Source organism: Chelmon rostratus, chromosome 4 (genome assembly GCF_017976325.1).
Source record: "Chelmon rostratus isolate fCheRos1 chromosome 4, fCheRos1.pri, whole genome shotgun sequence".
Taxonomy (NCBI): Eukaryota; Metazoa; Chordata; class Actinopteri; order Chaetodontiformes; family Chaetodontidae; genus Chelmon; species Chelmon rostratus.
The window spans coordinates 13,996,987-14,018,029 of record NC_055661.1 but is presented as its reverse complement, the minus strand read 5'-3'; the positions used below and the strand labels follow the sequence as shown (position 1 = coordinate 14,018,029).

The following is a 21,043-nucleotide window of genomic DNA, read 5'->3' as shown; positions in this document are numbered from 1 at the left end:
CTTGTAGTTGAGTTTTAATTCTCCATAAACCCATTAGATGAGACATTCAGAACTCCAACAGGTTTCTGTCAGAACCATGAATGAGCTGCACTGGACTCACTTTTTTTCTTTGTCAGCATTTCTAAATCTTATTTCATTGAATATAAAGATTTGAAGTTGCTTTCTGTGTTACCTCACTGACATTTCTGTGTAATGCAAATGTGAAAGGGTTTCATAAATATTTTCACTGCAGTAAGTTTGCCTGTGCCACTCCCAAACTTTCAAAATCTTGTGTAGAAACAGTAACAGCAAATACACAAAAAAATTATTTACTTCGCAACATTTGTTTTATTTTGAACAATAGCAAAGCCATCTCACAGAGACTACTTTGAATTACACAGAATGCAAATAAATATTTATAGGACCATGGTAGAATTAAGGACATTAACAATTGATACAAAATTATGTACAACACTTTGAATAGTGCAAAACCACACAAATACTGCCCTCATCATTGAGATTCTTGCATCATGTCCATTCAAGGACAGTGGATGTGTGTGCCGCCCCCTGCTGAGGGATTATAAGAACTGACAGGATGGTGTGTTGACAAAAAACCTTCGCTAAACTTGAGCATGTGACCACCTTGAGATAGGACGTAGCAGAAGTCAACCCACTCGCTACACCTCGTCAAGAAGAGCTTCCACAACAAGGGTGATGGTTCAGTCATTGAGATGTGGATATGCATTGTTAGGTTAGTTTAAAAAGGGTCATACGAGGGGGAAAAGAAAAATTCAGAGAAGCTGAACACAATTACATCAGTTAGTAAAGTCAAATGAATCTCAATGAAAGATCGTGTTCTTTCTCAAAGGGACATTTGAGAAACCACCAAAGCCAAGATGTACAGAATGTGAACCCCATCACGAGCACAAGACTTTGAAATGAAAAAGGAAGAGATGACGACCTAAAACCACGTGGCAGGTAGTGCCCACCACCCCTGAGTGAAAACAATCTTTTAAAAAAAAAAAAAAAAAAGGTCTTAGCACCGTCAGATACCACAGAACGCCATCTTAGCCATCTTTTCCTCTCAATCCAAACCACGGTGTCTTGGATTGTGACAGGCACAACACATTTTTTTTTTTAAAGTGCGCTCGCTCGCTTGAGCTGTTGCCTACTTCCTCACCCCCCCTCCCCCCCTCAACATCTTTTTTTTTTTTGTGTTGTTTTCTTCCCCACAAACATCGAGCTCCATTTAAAAACAGCACACAAAGATAAATTACATTTTTGCCATGCATAATAATCTGTTGCATATTGAAATTTCTTCTTGGGACCACTTGTTCTGCTGTTGAAAACTTGGACCTGACATTCTCCTCTTTGGGTGACAAGAGCGAGAACGCACATACAGTATCAGTCAAGTGTCGATATTGCAGACACGCGCGTGAGCATTAGAAATACATTATTGGTGCTACTTTAAATAACCTGAAAATTCTAGAGAGCCACTTGCTCCTCAAGAGGCCTGTGAAAGAGAGAGGTCTGTACTTTAAACACAATGTGTCGTGGCGGACAGTACATCGACAGACATCTGGACCAGTTTTTAAACCTACTCTCCAAGACCAAAGTCATAGAAAAGTACACGGAAACATATCTGAGGCAACCTCCTCGTGTCCTAATGTACTAAATATTTGTGCATTGATGATGCTTTCATCCAGCTGAGACTGCAGGGGAAAACAACCTCTCAGCGTCGATCATTAAACTGATTTAAATCATGCCAAAGACGAGGGAAGTAATACTGCAATCATTGCTGGATGGAGAAAGAGAGAAAGGATAAGACCATCAGGAGAGCGTCGAGCCTCCGGGGGCTGATCTGATTTTGAGATTTCAGCGATCATCATGTCAACCCAGCAGCCGATTAGAACCATTCAAAGAGAAGTACCCGGCAGTTGCTCAGTTTAAGGACAGAGACAGATTTGCACATACCACTGAGCGATGGGAGGGTAAAGAGGGGAAAAGTCATCTCTGTGCACTCATGCAAAAGACGTGCACCGTGTGCATCTTTGGCTGTGCATAGCACTACGTCTCTGGTGTTGAGGTGCAATAATAAGCACTACAGCAGGCTAATGCTGATCGGTATAGCCCTGTTCAGACTGCATGCTCAGGGGAGAAGACTATGCGTACGAAGGACAATGGATAACACAAGTTCACAGATGTGGATCAGCTGCCGACGGGAAAGTGCCCGTCAGCTTGGCCAGTGTGGCACACAGGAGTCAGAGCCGTTTGACTTTGGTTTCAACGACAGGCACGCTGCAGCCAGGCAGCGTGCGGATGCATTTTGGCTCGGCTCTACGTGACTAAGTCGTGGCATGTCCGTTTGTCTACTGCACTAAGAGGAGGTATAGCCCTTCAAGTTTACGAGTTGTCTCTGAAATTGCACAGGTTGGCCATTTTTCCTCCAGCCAACAGCGGAGGCCATGTTGGGAGCACGGTCGGCGCGCATGAAACTTCTCCCGCCGTGTTCTGCCGGAAGAGGCCGAAATACTCCTCCAGTCATGAGTCAACCGATCTCTCCTTCAGTCACCCAGTGTTATGTGTCTTGGTGGTACCTGAAAAGACAAGAGGGAACCAGTTCAGAGCGGCTTATCACGACCAATTAAATCCACCCCAACAGCACACAACTATTGTTTTCTATTTCCATGATAGCTACTTGGAAGTGAGGTCACACCTATTACAGGAATTAATTTCTCCTTTTTTTCCTTATAAGAGAACAAAGCAGAGTAATACAACAGAGAAAACCCCAGATAAAAGAGAATAACAATGTAGATATAACTATACCTATACAGCTATACTAAAAAACAAAAACACAAGCACAAGGTAGCCTCAAAGACTTTACTGAATTTGACTTTAATGGCACAGTGTAGTTGCTTTTTTTGGGCAACCATCCAGAAAGGTGTGTTCATGTCGGTTTACATTCAGAAAAAAACCGCCACGGAGAATGAAAGACTCAAATCGAAAGAGAAAGACTTCTTACCCGCTCTGTAAGGTGAACTCAGGCAATGCCCCAAGGGATGTCAGCTGTTCCTCCAGGGCCACGATACGTAAACCGATGTACCCGGAAGACAGCAGCAGCAGCACGACCCTGTAACAGACAAAAAATATATAAGACAAGTCACATTCACTGCCTATTTATTCACTATGATAACTGTTACTGGTACATGAAGAACCAGCGACGACTTGATTAACACCTAGATTTCTATCAGTCTTTCAGCAGGCCTCATAAGGTCTGCATGTCATATTGCATTTCAATAAACTGCATCACAGATTACAACACTCGAAGTAGAAAAGAAAAATGCATCCGGCTTAATGAATGGGTTAAAGTATTGTTTAACTGAATGCTGTGCATGTCTTATGTTAGCAACCACAAACTGGTTTGCGAAAGCCCATAAAAAGCTGGCAAGCTTGGACTCTCGATTGTGACATCCTACAAGAAGTTTGACACTACCAGAACAGGTTTCTGAGATTCCTCAACCTTTCCTTTAAGAAGTGTGACTTTGGATCAGCGAAGAGGAGGACAGGGCGATGGATTAAAAGGAAGCGAGGAATAGACAGAACATATCTATAAAGAAATGCTACTCACAAAATCAAGTAAATGAAGAGTAGAGTGTTGAGGGTGCTGGGCTCTCTCTGAACCAGCAGGGACTTGGCCGTTTCCGTCACATTCCAAACCCACGATCCACCTGACCCCGGAAGAGGAAATGTAAACACAGAATATCTCATGAAGAGCTCTTGTTGCTGCGCTGTACCTTTAGTTAATCTTTACTTCTGCACAATTTTCAGATTTTGTCGATGGTTTGCGGAGAGTAAGATGAACCTCATCTCAATATCATTCTGATTAAAAAGGAAATGATGGGTTTCTCTGGAACTATGCACCCTTTCAAACATTGACATCTTCCAACTAACTGCTTGCTAAACTTACACTTGTTAGCATCTGTCTCTCTGGGGATCAAACACAAGCCCTTTTTTGTGCCCCTTAAGTGCCTAAAGTGATGGTCAGTCGTCTACTCTACCAGCCACTGTGATAAATAAACTAGCAAACCAGGGTCATGATTTTTCCAGGACTTGGCTGGTAACTAATCTTTGTCTTACCGGATACTGACAGCTCCTCTGAGGACGAGCTATCGCTCTGCTGCAGGTGTAGGCTCCTGAAAGCTGAGCCATTCCCATTAGGCACTGCCTCTGAAGGAGAGAGAGGGGTGGGGAAAAAGAAATCCATGTTAGCTTGCTACTAATCCTTGGACTCTGCACGTCAACTGGCTGGACCAACACTACAGCACAAGGAGATATTGTTTAAATTTCTCTGTCATGATGATTCTAGGTACAGGAAACATTTGTTGTATTGACCAGGTTTGCTGTTCAGCATGTAAACAGAAAAGGATTAAAACAACGGGTGTTGGCTCTCACCTCTGTGTGGTCTGTGCAGACGCTGGTCTTGCAAAGTCTGTGACTCAGAGCCGTCGAATTGGTCCAAGCTGTCGTCCAGACTGGACTGGCTGGTGTTCTGTCGAGAGAAGGGAGCAAGGAACACCATCACAAACCGGTCTGTCGTATAATAAAAATCCTTGAATATTCGAAAGCAGGGAAAGCAGGCTCTTTGAAAAAAAAAAAGTAAAGATAATAATGTGAGAAATTTTAGATTTTGCAATAGTGAGAAAATGTCTCTTACAACAAGTTTGCTCTTGTCGAAGCTGTTCTCAGCTGAGGAGAAGATGGGGCTGCTGTTTGTGCTGCCATCCTGTAACACACACACACACAAAAGTTTAGGTTCTACGTGTTAAAAGAAACTTTCATTTCGACAGTCTTATCAGGCAATTACTTCTGAAGTTGGATCTGAGAGTGTGCAGGCTCAGAGTCAGTACATGTCATCAGCGTTTTACGACCTGATTACAACGTATTCAAAAGCATCAGTGTGATGTACTGTTTTCCCAATAATATGAATTACATTTAGCATGACAGAACTTGTTAACTGACATGAGGAACTCACCTCTATCTGAGGACATACTGAACGCAGCAGCTGAAAACAGGACTCTCTGTTGCGCAGCGACACAAACAGGTACTAAACAACGAGAGGGAATTAAAAGAATATTAACCATCTGCCCTGCTGGCAAACTTGAACCACACAGTTGACTCAGTCATTGATTAGATTACATCTATATCAGAGTTCCATGTGGTTGAGCAACACTGAGTAATTTAATAGACTCCGGTTTATCGTCTTTATTGAGATGGCGTGTGGGGCTGGAGGTGAAAAACTGACCTTGTCTCCCTCTGAGGTGCGGATTGACAAGGCGTTGGGAACCAGTAAAGCCGTGTTCTGCTTCTTCACAATGTGGATGGAGGAAACTGGAATTACTACCTGCGAATGGACACAGAAAACATCAGGAAAAATCATCTTCGGATTACTTTTCTTGGGAACAATATGGTGAAACACACAAAGAGAGAGATTAAAAGTGACATATTGCATGAGCATCCTTTTAGATTAGATTAAATAAAGGACATGATAACAGTGTAATAAGTGAAGATTAGACAGGGCAGAGCTGCAGCCTACCCTAGTGTCCTTAAGCAGAACTGAGGAGTAGAAACAGGCATGGGTGTCAGTGACGTACAGCCGACCATGGTAGGGCACTTCCTTCTGCAGGGCACAGATGTATGCTGGGAGAGGAGCGGAGCACAGACACTTTTAGTTTTATGCGGTTCATTCGTTAAGTCGTTCATTCCCTCTTTCAGTTTTGTTTACCCACCATGTATCAAGTCTTCACTCTTAGGAATGTCTGGAAACAACTGGTGGAATGTCTTGTTGTGCTTCATGAAACTCTAAAGAGAGAAGATTCAAAGAAAAACAATGAAGTGATGAGCAGACAATGGGCTGTCAAGAGCAAATACGCTGGTCTGGTCTGAGGCCACACGCCCATTAGCAGAACAACATTATTATAGTGCACTCAAAGTATCACAAATATCTGCATCAGGACTTACACTTCGTGTGCCAGTGCTCTCGGTCCTGTCAAAGCCTCTGTTCTCGACATCGAACGTCTGCGACCTGCGGGGACCAGGAGCGCAGCTGTCAGTTTAAAGCAAGTCAGCAGGTTGGAGTTAATGTGAGAAGATACAGAGACGTGACTCGACTGCGCGCTTTCATCACAACTCGCTCTAATCCATTCTGACTTGCCAAAGTAACCCGCTACAGTTGCGAAATAGGATCAGTCAGTGATCCATGTGCTTCTTCTCAGCTTATAAACCTGTTTTTTTCTGAATATATGTGAGCAGCTGGTTCAGCATTCTACTTTTCTGTGTGTGAATACACTGACAGCAGATGCTATCAGAGCGGAATGACATTGGTGGGTTCCGCATGGTGATGTCACATGCATATCCTCTATTAAGCCACTGTGTTCATGCACTCAAACAACTGCCTACACCTCAGTATTTTTGGCAGAGGATGAACATTTGACGATGAAAATCACTCCACTTCCAAGGAACAGAATGGTCCCAGAGGCAGGGTGGCAGTGGAAGCCCAGAAGCCCACTCTAAAATGCTATCTCCTTATTAACAGGCCTTTTCCTTAACTGAATTTTTGTTAGCATTGATGTTCCTCAATCCAAAACGATAGATGTTGAAAGGGGCAGGGTAGTCATGCTGTCACGTAGGCAGCAGTAGGGATGAAGAATGTTCTTCACACGAGCAAATACCACAAATCTACCTCACACATTTGAATCATGTGACAGCAGTCGGTGTCCACCGGCTGTGCAGTCATGTGTCATGTGAGCATTAGCTCCGGTCTTGTGATAGATGCTCGATTTTATGCATCTCAAGACTGAGAAATGAGATTTTCCCCCGCACCTAACAAGAGTAACAGTCTGCGAGTTTCACCACTTACATTTCAGTTTTCAGATTTTTAAACTGTCTTAAAGACGGAAATAACTGTGAAAGTAAGATCACCTCTTGGCCTATCAGGATATAGATCTGTGTTTTACATAAAGGTGGCTCATCATGAATCAGCACAAATTTTAAAACCTCTGTTTGTGCATGTAAACAATTATATTTAACAGCATTTAGGCCTTTTAAGGGTTGCAATAGACATCTTACGGCATTTTGTATAATTCCCACCCTTTCCCCATCGGTCCTACCTGATGGCTACTTGTCTGGTGAGGGTTTTGTGCTGCTGCTGGATCTCGAGCTGAGCCGCCTCCAAGCTCAAGGCTTTCCTCGCCTCGGCCTTCTTGATGCTGCCATTGCTTAAGCTGCTCCTGCTTTTCTTCACTTTAGCTGGCAGCCCACCACCACTGCTCTCTACTGGGTAGCTGCTGGATAAGGACAAAAAAAAAAATGGATTGAGGAACATGTATAATATGTTCATGTACACATACAATGGCCATGTGAAATTTCTCTTACAAGTTACAGCACAACATGATCATTTGCAATTTCACCACAATGGGAAGCACAAAATGTCACAACTGAAACACTCACTGATAAAACTCTGCACCTCTGTGGAACACAGTTAGAGACTGACACATGCCACAACCTGTGATGTGTGGAGTGTCATGACCTAGCACCAAAGAACAGCAGAGTTAAATACTCTGCATGCTAACCGCACATGGGTTTGGGATTTGGTGAGTTATCACCAAAGTTCTTAACTCAGTCTGTCCACTTCTATTCCGGTTAAAGGCTATGTGATGACCTGACTGATATCTGGAAGAGAATGGGCTTATCTTTACGATGTGCTGGGAAAGGTAAGCCTTTTCCAGCAAGTTTTATTGACATATGTCCATGCTATACGTCAGCACTCTGGCTGCTTTACAAGCTGATCAACACAGACTGATGCTCTAAACCTGACATCCTTCTGCCAAATATGCCACTTCAATAAACTGCAAAAAACAAACTGTCCAGAAAAAATAAACATCAGCCACCGCCGGTCCTTGACCAGGAACCAACGAGCCACAAATTCACTGAAAGATGATACAGGACAAATATGTTGGCTCAAGCTGAAGTCTCCGTCTTCAACTTGAGCTCAATGAATCTACTAAAGACAAACAACAACAACAAGGACCACCTTACCTGGTAAACTTGAATCGCTTTGATGTTCGAAAACTCATATACCTACTGACTGTAGGCATTTCCTTTTCTTGTAGGGAAAAAAACCCTCAAAACTTTCTATTATCTGTAAGCTATACTCACTGGCCTCACACCATTAAAGCTCAGAAGTTAGAAAAAAAAAAAACACTAAGGTGGTAAAATGCCCGAAAAAAGATTTTTACAGTCCAAGAGTTGTTGTCCCAGTTAAGTCAGGGTTCTTCGCCACATCCTGCCAGAAAAAACAAAACTGGTGCTGCGTTGCAGTATGAATGTGCTAGTAAGAGGAAGCCACTTTGTGTTAAGAATGGTGTGACACTCCGTAGAAGGTGACGTCAAACTCAACCACTCCCCCAGAGCCAAACAAGCATATCTCTCTCTCTCACACACACACACACACACACACACACACACACACACACACACACAAACATGCAAAGAGTCAATGGAGCACAGCACAGGCACTGGCATGTTTAAGAAAGCACAGCCCTTCCCATAAAATCTTCCACTGGCAGACATCATCCAATATCAAAATCCTGTCTTGTTGGGATTTGTTCTGGTGGGACAAGCACAGGATCAGAGCCTTTTAAAAAAAAACACAAAAAACAAAAACAAAACACAAAAAAACAGCTCTGTGGGTGAGTGAGAAAGTGAAATGCTTGTGAGGTGCTCAGACCGGCCCATCTGGCCCAAACTAGGAGTGGTGCATTACCCATGCCTCCCCTCAGGCAATCATACCATACAACACAACCTCAACTGACTTCGTGAGTTTAAGGAAGACGTTTAAAAACTTTGTTAAAAGACGAAGCATTTGAGACAAAGCAACAGAGACTCTCAACAATCAACAGCATGATTGCAAAACAAATATTACTTTAATTATAATTTTGCCTGGATTCATGGAGTTTGTGCAACGCTCTTTTACCGCGCCGGTAAACCCTGTCTCAGAGCAATTTCTCTACCTCTCCGTCTGAGTAATTGGGGTAAAGGTCAGAGAGGAAAAGAAAAACATCAGCTGCAGCATCAGCTGGATACCTGCCCTGTTATTAGTCTCGGCTATCAAATGGTGAGCAGCAACCACTTTAACCTCGTCAATGCAAAGAGAGCTTTTTTCATTTTGAGATGTCCTACAGTCTAAAATATATATATCCAAAGCAGCTGGTTCACTTCGGGGGAGCAAGCTACTGTGGCTGGTGTTTAGTCAAAGGTAACGCACTGGGACAATAATTCCCAGCGCTGAACTGTGGACCAGGTCTTCGTCTGTGTTCAAATATGCTCACCTGACCCATTTCCACTAGGCGTGGGGTCAAAGTGGCAGGACAATATAGGCAGCATTCAAAGGCTATCGACTATTTGAATTTCTCAACGACTTCCTCTCTTTCCTCGGCATTAACCATAAACATTAACATGGTTATGTTGTCACCGCTTCCTGTAACACTTAGGAAACCACCAGCACTCAGTTGTTTCACTAAGATGTGCTCTGTATTAAAAAAAAAAACCCAAAGCACTCAGTAAACAATTGAAGCGTCAAAATAAAGGCTGCTATTTTCCCCACAGACGCTGTAGAGAAAAGTCCCTGTATTAATCTGGATAGAGAACACAGACTACAATTATCTGTACCTTTATTAACATCTCATCTCTGCAGCGATGTCAGTACACACACAGTCTGGTGGTCACTTCTAATGTTTATAATGTTTATTGCCTTGTCTGTCTCAGTGGAGGAAAATGAGTCTGCCTGATAACCTATAAAAGTGCTCAAGGCCAAAGCCATAAAGGTGAATAGGGGGGACTCATTAAAAATTGAACTATGGACTGCATAAAAGTTTCTTCATCACCACTTTGTATGTGTGAAATGAGTCATGAGTCAATTGTCAAACGGAGGCCTTGACCTCTGACCTACTTCGTTGTTGAAACATAATGTCGTACCACCTGACAAAAATCAATGTCGGCACCAGCACGGCTGATTTCAAACCAAGCATGGGCAAATCAAATTCTCTACAGCAGCGGATTAAAACAGACATGCACAAGGCTTTAGAGGCATATTTATCTGCACCCGCTCCACAGTACAATTTGTCTCAGCAGCAATAATCTACAGCACATGTGATATGATGACATGCTCTGTAACAGAGCCAAACTGTGTTACAGTTTGATCCATTACTTTATCAGAGTTTGTTCTTAGGACACCGGACAAATCACTTCATCAGCAAGTCTCAGTGTTAACTAGCTCAGATAAGTGATCACTACTATGATAGCGCCTTTTCCAGGGGACAAAAAAATCAGTTGAACATTTTCAGGAAAATGGACTATTGATCTGAAGAAAACTGTATTCAAAAGCACAGAAAAGAGACTGATGACCACATAAAAGTATGGCTGAAAAGTCTCACCAACTCAATACTCTGTCCATGTAGCCTTAAATTTAAACAGGGTAATAACTGTTTTTCCACTGGGGAAATCTGTCAGACATATTGAAATCTCTCCGGTCATGTCTGGTAAAAATAATTCCAGAGTTGAATGTAAAAATATTCTGGCTCTACATGCTGGTTTCACCGCTGCCTCTCTCACACTTTCACATCTAACTTGGTGAACTGAGGGTTTATTTCGACCAAACCAGTGATGGAAAGCGGAACAAAAATGGTTTTGATGAGTTTTATTTGTTCGTGTCACGTTTGAACGAAGTGTGTTTTATGATAAAATTGCTGTTTCTGTAAATGGAGTCTGGAGGCTTTGGCGAGAGCTACAAAACGGTTACTCTGGTTAAACAAAAAGGTCCATCTCTGTGGGGATCCTTTCCATAATGCTGTCAGGCACTTAGAACAACAATCAGAGCCTGTCACATGCCGTACATTGACAGTGTGCAAACACAGGGAGGGATTGCATTGCAGTTCTGTTTCGTGGCCACCAGCTGAAGTGATCTCACTCAATGCTGGAGCAGTGTCAAAAATTACTGTACCTATTAGTCACTTAGACAAAAAAAAAAAAAAAAAGGAAAATATGTTCCACAAACACAGATAATATCTAACCTGAAGTCTCCCATTTGTCCAAGCCATTTCAATGTTCAAGGAGTTTATTCTAAGGGAAACTTTAGGCTACATTTGGAAACTGGATACACTTATTCGCCTTACCTCACCACATCCTTAGAACATTGGGAATCAGTCACAACACCCTGGTTCAACGAGCCTTTCCCTCTCTCCATGACCAGAGTTTTCCCTCCACGCAGTCCACGGTTTCTAAATACCTGTTGCCACCACTGGTTGAGACAGCCAAATGAAATGAGGGAGTACAGCAGTTGCACAGTACCTTTTGCACTTAGACCCTGAGCATTGACAGTCAAATCAAAAGGGTGTAAAGGTCGGTTTTACTGCAGTGTTTTAAACCACCGAAGAGCTTAACATGAAGGCACCGCGAGAAACACACAGCGGGAAAGAGGACGACAAAGAGAAGGGTGAAAAGAGGAACAAAAAAAGAGCGGCCGGGGTTTAAGCCTGAAAAGCCCTCCCAAGCTTTGTCCCTTCTGAAACAGTCTCAGCTTGTGTTGTCGTGGAAACTGCTATAACAGCATGGGGGAAATGGGGGAAATTTGGGGGTGAGAGAAACATTGCCAGGCTGTTCTCAGTTAAGAGGTCCTAACAACAACATTCAATAGCCTATTCTCAATAACAACAAGGTGATGGCTTTAAAAGCGGCCAGTGCACTGATGCATGACAATGGTTGGCTCATACTCTTTGTGGGTGGTGTAAATGGGGTCATCACACATGAGGATATTTGTGTTTGACGGGAGGGAAACATGGAGAAGAGCTCAATATAATTAACAAAATAAAAAGATGTAGCGTCCTGTAAATGAAGCAAACTCTTGTTACATTCACAAACCTCAACAGAGAGCGGCTGTCCATCACCAGTCTATTTCTATACCGATGACATACCGCCCAGGAAAGTCACACAGATAAACTCGTGACAGGCCTAATTTAGCCCCCCCATATCACTTCTTACCTCTCCTGTCTAACCACCGCCTGCCATGTTTTCACTGTAAACCTCTTGCCTGCGAGCTGCAGGATGGACGCCGACAGACAGCTGCTTTATAAATAGATCTTGCCATCATTGGAATGGCACAGGTTCGGTCCCTTCTACAAGCCATTTGGCCTCTGAGCTCTTGAGCCTTGAAGCGAACCTCGTGTTTGCTCACCAATAGGCTACACATTCATCTTGTGTACGAACAACACAAACTGTCCACTGATGTCAAAGGTTCAACAGGGCAATGGGCCACTGTTCTATCCTTTAACACTGCTACCCCTGATTGCATAAGGCCACTTCCTGTATCCCTTCAGCGACAGTACAGACATTCCACAACGTTTAGCTTACACAATGATAATCTGAATCAAGCAACTTAACTAATGCATAATGCGGATACCAAGACAGCAGGAGATCTCAGGAGGAAACCTAAGCAGGAACAGGGTGGCTGAGAGGTGCTTATTTTTGAATCTTGATGCTGACAAATGGACAAAAGATGATTATTCATTCACCTTACATAATAAATTCAACATATCCTGCATGTGTGTGTGAGAGACTTTGCACTGGCAAATCTACCTTGCGCTTGTAGCTCTGTTTAATCTACAGATAAGACTTGTGCAATCCTTGTGAGAAGGTGCATATGCACAACAGATGCTAAATAAAATTCTTCCAACCGTCAAATTCAACAACTACCTTCAGCACTTGAGCATTAACAGGCAAAACTTGTTACTGACAGCTTGATGGTATATTTTGTTGCCCTATAAACTTTATTTTAAAGAATTGTTTTCTAATACTTTAATAATAATAAAAAAAAAAATCACCAGCAAGCTATATATTAAATGGGGGCTGATTTCCAAATCACAGGACATTCTATCCGGCAAAAATATCCCTCTGGGCATAGACTTATGATGCTTTCATTTGCTGTCCCGAGATGAGACTGATGATTCCAGGACTCTGCTTTAGACGTCAGCAACACGTCAGCCAGCCTTCAGCAGCAGTGCCCTTAAGACAACATTGCTTCTGTATAGAGGCTTAAGTCAAGGCTTTCCCATAGCCACCATTGCTGCTGTAACAACAGTCCAGTCCAGGGTTCACATGTGACTGACAAAAGGTTTATATCTGTGTTTATCTCTGAGATCAGGTAAAACGCTGCAGACCAAGATTGTGTGAGAGCACCATCTTCTGGGGAGCCATGGATAATTTCTGTCATGTGATCAGCTGATCTGCCATGATCCAATCAAAACAGGTTTAGTTCAAAGCAAAACAAGAGGTTGTTGCAGCTGTGCTTTATTGAGCCAAATGGGACATTTACGATGTTAATGTTTTTGCAAACCAACCAGCACAGCACGGCGTCTGAGAGCCCTAATCTGTGATAATCCATCTGTAGCACAGTGTGCCAACACAATTAAAACTAATTTCACTGAGGGGTTTAAATAAATTTGGCCTATATGACAACTAACTAATGACAACTAATTAATAACTAGCAAATAACAAACAAATAATTGCCCCAATTGCATGTATGTGTGGAAGCATCAATAGAGCAGTCAGAGAGGGCAGGGAAGTGTGCCAGTGGACATGGCAAAATAACATGCAGTCTGTGGCCCCCTGCCAGGGCTAAGTCTGCAGGAAAACTGCACGTGTGTCTGTTTGCCAAGTGGAACAGAGAGTGTGTCTGTGTGTATGTATTACAGAATAAGAGTGCATGTGTTTGAGTGGGAAGTCATGTGGCCTTGTGCACGCAGCAGCTCCCTCCACTTCCTCTGTGCTAGCTAAGCACAGACACAGAGAGGGTCTTTCTTCGAGGTGACTCAGAGCACTTTCAGTGATCAGGCATGTGAGCACGGGGGATGGCGTGGTTTGGTGGTGGCTGGAAAAATCCCATCTGTCTTTATAATCATTAAAAGAAAAAGTAGGCCACTCTGCTGTATACAAGGAGGGCTTGCGTTTAATCTACAGTGGAATTTTGCTGAACTCAGACCAGCAGGTTGTCTGGGTTAACAGTCACATCCAAAACCCTCACAGTTTGCAGCTGAAATACCATCCATCGCAAAAATTCTAACTATCAATAATAACACAGAGCAGCAGAATTCATCCATGTATCATGGAGGACAAAGTGTAAAGTCCACAGCAGGTGATAAATTAGCAACTCCCTGCTGAGTGCATCCTGCTCATGAGTCCATACATCCTTTACTTGTAAATTAAATTAATTAGTAATCCAAATTTATTCAGATATCGCAGGTCGGGATAAATTATGGATACAAAATGTCTCTCCTTGAGCACACACAGTAAGTTTGTACTGTACCATGAAAAGTACAGAAAGGCCATGGTATTCTTCACGTGAAAAAAAAGAGAAAAAAATGGTTGATGCATTGAATGCAAGGCAGAAATAAAGTGTAGCGTGGTGGAGGAGACAAACTCTGGAGGGTAAAACTTTTTCAGAGAAGAGTAGATTGCATTTTATTCTTCTAGGCTGTCTCCCTCCCCCAGATGCTCCAGGCTTCAAACAGCAGCTTACCTTGACACAGTGGTGCCAAGGCAGTGCTCCCACTTTCCAAAGGACTAGGATTATCTTGAAATCAGGATACTTTAAAAAAAACAGTCTTTTATGAACAATGAAAGGACATTCTGTCAGCAAGGTACTATATCAAATGTTATCCTGGCATTCAAAGCCAAGCAGAACACTGACAAGCTTTAACTCATGCTTTTAGATAAGCTTGCATACAGCCTCATGTGTCTGAAATTTGACTGACCTATGGCAACCACCTGAGGTGGAATTCACCAGACTACTGTGAGTGCCAAAAGGTGATACCACGAAGAAGAATATAGCCTTTTTCTTGGCTCTGTGACAAGGGCAGAGGAGTGGTCATTAGCACAGGCCTGACAGAGGCAACACATTAAGTTCAACTGTGACCAGCTGGTTAGTACAAAACCTGTCATTTAGTGATAAACAGTCATGCAGATGTGGTTTTCAGCGTCTAACTTGGGCTTTTCCTCTACGCCTGGATCACATCTCATAATTTAGACCTACTAAGGCTTTACGGCCCACATTGCCAAGGAAGCTCCGTCCTGGGAACATCTTCCTGGAGCCAACAGAACGCCTACAAAGCTGCCCCACCCAGCCTATTCTAGGCTCCTCCATCTCAACACACACTGCAGCTATACCAGGTTCTTCCCTATTGAAACAAGGCTATTCATATTTTTTGCCACTGTGTGCACTGCAAATCTGTATGCAGAGCGACTAACAATACCATAGGGAGTAGGTGTCCTGTGTTAAGGCGTGTGGTGTATTTGCAACTGCTTGGCTACTCTACAACACTTTAGGCCTTTTTTTACCTTCAAAAAGAAGATCTGTGTATGAACTGTATTGAGGAAACTGACTAGAAGATAGAGGGGATGAAATGACTATGGATGGATGCTGCCTTTACATAGTCCGAGCCTTGAGGCCTGACATTGTCACAACACTCTTGCATGTGTGTCTGTGTGTTGTGGAGACAGATAATCACCCCACATACCATACAACAGACACATCATAGCTATGCTGATAAGCAGAAGGCCAAGTCTGATTGGGAGGGCCCTTGTAGCCCAGCAAATGGCTATCTATGGGGAGGTAAGAGAAAGGCAAAGCTCAGAGGACGAAGAGTACTGTCGGTGAGAAACACTGAGCATTTATATAACACTACGTACCACCTGTGGTCAACTCATGGGAGCTAAAAATAGGCTTTTCTGAGAAAACAGACTTGCCTGTCCCATGTGTGACAAGTATGTGTGTGTGTTTCCCTGGAGGGGGGAAGAGGGAAACATAACAAGTGAGGGAATGTGGTCGTGCACAAATCCACCTCTAGCTGGCTGGTCTGCTCCGGATCTCAACAAGGATGGATCATCCTTGATCATGATAGAAGGACAAAAAGTGACGGCAATCTGACCCACATAGGCCAGTGAATGAAGTCATGGATTCCGAGCAGGAGGCACAGGCCAGATTAAAGAACCAACCAGATCTGGACTAGCTTTTCTTAATGGCACTCTACCATATGTAATGCTGTTTATTTACGCTGCCTGGAATAGATACCAGACATAAACAACGCACACATAACCCCACACTTTATGGAACGAATGTGGGTCAATCATTGTGTTCTTGGAAATGGCTCGATGAGAGAAAAAAAGACTTACATGAAACCCCCCTGCACCATGTCTCTGCAAACATTTCACAGACACGCTTGCAATTAAACTAGGCTTGACTATCCTAACCCATGAACATTTTTCCAAGATAACATCTCGCAGATATATGGCCATCATTTTACTTACAAGTAATTAACTACTGAAAAACACTTCAGTCAGGGTTATCCAAGTCTTTAAGCATGCTGTTAAGTCAATGATGTCAGTTGCTTAAGTCATCAATAGCTCAGTCAATGACTAGCTTAGCCAACAACGTAACGTTATGCTAATTCAGTGTAGATTCTCCAGTACTGGCTGTGCTAATATGCAATAATATAGCAAAGATGCTCACAACAGCCAACGTCCACGAGTGTCGACTGCGTTTTTTTGAAATTCAGATCCCAACAATGGCTGTGTTTTCCTGCATAATTTCAGTAGCATTGAGTGTAACTGACTGTAGCACGGTAACGTTATCTTTAGTTAATTTAAATGCCAACACATCTTCAGCCAGGCGGATGGCTAGCATGCTAGCATCATCTACCCACTAGCAGAAAGACGTATTCTGCCCTTAGGTATATCTCTGTTAAATCAATTCCTAAATACTAATCTCTTGGTTCGGTGTTAAATAGCACATAAAGATAAGATAAAACAGTCTTATCGGACAGGTTGTTGCCATCAAATAGACGCTAACTGATAGCATCCACCCTGTTGATGTTGCTCACCGGCAGATAAGTTAGCGGTTCGGCTAGCATCATTCATTCCACTCACCTCTCTTTCATGAAGTGCTTGATTCTGACTATGGCCTTTTCGTCGATCTTCCTGAGGAAGGTTTTCAATCTCTCCCTCTTGTTTTCAAGCATTCTTCCCGCAGCCAGTGGTCGTCGGTTCGTGTAGAAACGACGCTCCACGCCAAACTCCACCGTTCTTGTTTGGCTTCAGCTTTTTTTCCTCCTCTCTTCATCGACGGATGATTAAGATAATGAGCTTAAATCGGACCAAGTCAGCCGACCAATCAGCGTCGACAACGACTTGGGAAAAAACGGTCATGTCAGACTGAGTCTCCAATCAGAATTGGGTAGTTGGCTTCCACCGACCGCCCATTTCCTTATATGGTATCCGGGTCCTCCCTTTCTTGAGACCTATGAAAAGTAGGCCCTGCATTACTATTGTCCTAGTGTAGTCCTTTTAATTAACCATTAACATCAGGGTTTTGTATTTCACGTGTGCACAACTTGGAGAATACACCTTGTCGTTTAACAACAATGTTTCATGTGCCACACAGTTTACTTAATATCACAGAGAAAATGACTGTTCTGGTACAGCAGGGTGGGGCTGTAGCTGGTACTGTTTACATTCTGCTTTAGAGCCACAAACACAGAGCTACATTTTATTGGATGGATAAACCTGTACCCTAAATGTAATGTTATACCAACAAATAGTACACATTATCTTGTACCTTTGATAGATAAATATTTATTTTATTTTTAAACCACAATAAATATATACATATAATACTCCTTTAAGAGCAGTTGCAGAACAAGTACTGAGTATATTGGCTTGGTGGCAAAAGTAATTGCCAAAAAATAGGGTGTAAGTTAAAAAGTGAAATTGCTTAAGTCCAATGAGTCATAATGAGCCAGGTAGCCTATGAGCATTTATTCTTTTCATATGAAGGAAGGTGGAAGCCAGTGACTCAGAGGACTGGTGAACTGCTCAGTTGGTGGCTTTTATTCTAATGTCACAGCATGACACACTTCATTGTAACCCAGCATTGTGCATGTTGCTAATGAAGGGCCAATACCTCCCACCTCGCCAGAGAAGAAGGCAACAACTGCAGCGACAAATGTCAGTCACATCCATACAATCAGCAGAGCAGTAAAGCCTAAGTTTAAATTGTCACAGGTCACACTGTAGTCACGCGGGATGACTGTGTGTTACTTGTAACTATCTATACGTGTTTGGGAAAAAAGAGTGTAAATTGAAGTGTCCTTGAGCAAGTAGTGCGAGGGTCTTGTGTTGCTGACCTTGGGCCTTGACCTCCATGTGTATAAAATGCAAAGATACATAACATAGATCATGGCATTGCTTGGAGAAAGATGTCTTGTTTTGGTCATTTTTATGGCTGTTTACAAGTTTCTGTATTGGCTGAAAACATTTTACACCCTTACATGACAAACAGCTTAACTCAAAAATGCATAGATATCATGTAAAAAAAGCTGCTGCTCACAGTTCCTACAATGTCTGCTCTTCAAATACTTGTGCATTTTAACAGTGATACTTCAGGAATGACATTCTTACTGAGAGCGACTATTTTAGTCAGTTATTAGTGGCACGAGGCACTCGCCTCTATAGCTCAAAGAGCTATAGAAGCGAGTTTAGCCTCCACCAAATTTAAATAAAGAGGGATCTTGCACCAGCTGCCCTGCTCTGCTGCTCCATTTAAACACATACAATCTCCTGTTTTTTGAGTCACAGCCTGCTGGAGTGTGTCTTTTTAGATCGACCATTTAGTCATTTTTCTAAAGAATATCTGGACATAAAACACACGTACATCTGGCCCAGACTTGTCCGCATCTCACAGTGTAATCGTTTTTTTGATAGCAGCTACAGTTTTGTCACAATCACAAGTTGTTCGTAAGAAACCGACAGCGAAAAAGTAGCTGTTCAGGAACAGGTAAAAAGTGGGAGAGATAGAGAGGTAATTATCAGCAGGTGGGGCAGAATTTACACACGCACACACATACATATTCAGACACATCTCCATGTAGGAACTGGTTGGGCTGCTTGTTCAAAATACTTGGGACAATTTGATAAATGTGTAGTTCAAGCAGACACACACATACGCAGTCACACACAACGACAGATACATACACACAGACACAGACACACACAAATACAGTTAAATACACGCAGACAGCTTCATATACATAGACAGGCACAATGCCGTTAGCTCTATTAGCGCCGTTAGCTGTTAGCTCCATTAGTGTTAGCTCCGTTAGCTCTGTTAGCACCATTAGCGTTAGCACCGTTAGCTCTGTTAGTAAAAGGAAACTTTGGATGAGAGTAGAGATGGTTCATTTCCATTAAATTCATTCATGTTTATTGATTCCGTTAATAAGACCAGCAGCCCCCTCGTGCCACTGTCAAAATTTCCGTGGCGCCGGAATTGTCTAGTATTAATTACAATTATATTGATTTCCCCAGAATTTCTCTTAATGTCACTGATACATGACATGACAAATCGGTGAGTTACCATTAACACACAGTTCTCTCTGAGTACGACACAGCTCTCTCAAGAGTATTTCACCACTCTATTGGTAGAGACCTTGAACACATAAAAAAAAGAGAAAATCAGCCATTATCACGTAGCAGCAACGCACAAATTGGAGTATTTAGAGCCTCCTTTTATGACCAGACAGCTCGGGCGCCGCCACGCCACCAGGAACAGAAGAGGCAGTGTACTGCCACATGACACAGCAAACACACCACCCTCACACAATCTGGCCTACACCAGCCAGCCCCCAGTCCTCCCTTCTGTATCCTTTGCCAGGAAACAAAGCAGATAGAGAGGAGGAAATTGCGCCTCATAAGGAAGTATGTGATGCAATGAGGGGGTGCTGATGCAGCGTAGGCAACAACAGGCTTTTCTGTGTTGATTCATCAGTGTGACTGCCGGATTAATAATTGGGTAATGTGGGGAACTACGCAAGGATCGCTCACAAAAGCCTCAGCTTCATGGTGTGTCACCTGCTTTGAAGTAGTTTGATTATTCTCGGATTTCTTTGGGAATATAAACCATGCACATTATTGTGACCTTGAGGCCCTGTCTTGTAGAGAGGCACTGTGTGTTAGAGAGACGTGAAATTGACATGAAATTCACATTCAGCATGGTACACCATCACTGCTGAGCGAAAACTGTAATGTAAGAACAAATCAGAAGACAGAATGAAATAAACGTGTTTATTCATTACAGTAGACGCTTTTAGTCCTTTCAGACCTCACATGTAGCTAATATTAACAGTCTGAGTTATGGAGCCTGGATTACTCCCTCTTGATCTAGTCAATATTTGTGAATGACTTCAACATTATTGAGTAAAAAAAAAAAAAAAACAAAACCAAAACACACCATCTGTTCAGAGCCAATGAGCTGAGAGTCACATGAGAAGGGCCTGGCTATAATATGCTTTTGCAAACACTGTCAGCTTTCATTTACTGACTCTTCGTACTTTCTTTTGTACTTCTCTATCATACATAATCACCCAAGAGTCAGGAAGTTTGGCAGACTGTTGCTGTTATGGATCTTGCACGTTTCATTACTGTTTGCATGTGAAGTTGCTGAGCTGTTCACATAAAGGTTCAGTTTTATGTGCATTGATCCCTAAAGATTAGACGCCGTCTTTGCATTATCTGCAAAATGTGCAAGCAAAGCCTTTGCCTTTAATCTGTGCTGAATCAGTGGCTGCAAATGACATAAGAAGAAAGGTGTGCCTTTAGACAAGTATTGGTGTAGGAATATAAGCAAATTAAACTTCAAATATTCCAGGAAATGCAGAATAGGGCTTTCACACTTCTAGAGACGACTATGAGCTGAATCAGCTTTTGTTCCTTTATGCACCAGTGAACAATGATGACCCTCTCGTTAAGATCCCGGTGGGCTGATGTTCTTTCCAAAGTGGGCAGCAGCCACTTTGGAAATTAACAACATTAAATAAAGGTCCTCTCCTGTTCAGGCAGTGTGTTATCTCAGATGTTGCCTAAGTCAGACATCTGTTTCCTTGAAGAAATAAATAAATAAATAGAG

General features: G+C 42.6%; 1 protein-coding gene across 3 annotated transcripts; it reads right to left on the bottom strand.

The window, feature by feature from the left end:
* Positions 1-313: 313 nt before the first annotated feature.
* Positions 314-17,181, bottom strand: si:zfos-943e10.1 (GRAM domain-containing protein 2B). Of its 3 annotated transcripts, none has more exons than XM_041935536.1 (13): positions 17,011-17,181; positions 7,146-7,322; positions 5,998-6,061; positions 5,766-5,838; positions 5,573-5,676; positions 5,282-5,380; positions 5,012-5,083; positions 4,694-4,762; positions 4,432-4,528; positions 4,117-4,206; positions 3,608-3,707; positions 3,002-3,109; positions 314-2,576 (listed from the first exon to the last, which is right to left on the bottom strand). In XM_041935536.1, exons 1-13 carry the CDS (start codon positions 17,100-17,102, stop codon positions 2,558-2,560), a joined length of 1,164 nt encoding a protein of 387 aa, XP_041791470.1. In that variant the 5' UTR covers positions 17,103-17,181; the 3' UTR covers positions 314-2,557. The 3 variants fall into 3 exon arrangements, with proteins under 3 accessions (XP_041791470.1, XP_041791471.1, XP_041791472.1); XM_041935537.1 differs by lacking the exon at positions 17,011-17,181 and adding an exon at positions 8,074-8,218; XM_041935538.1 differs by lacking the exon at positions 17,011-17,181 and adding an exon at positions 8,074-8,210 and having other exon boundaries at positions 7,146-7,319.
* Positions 17,182-21,043: the final 3,862 nt, after the last annotated feature.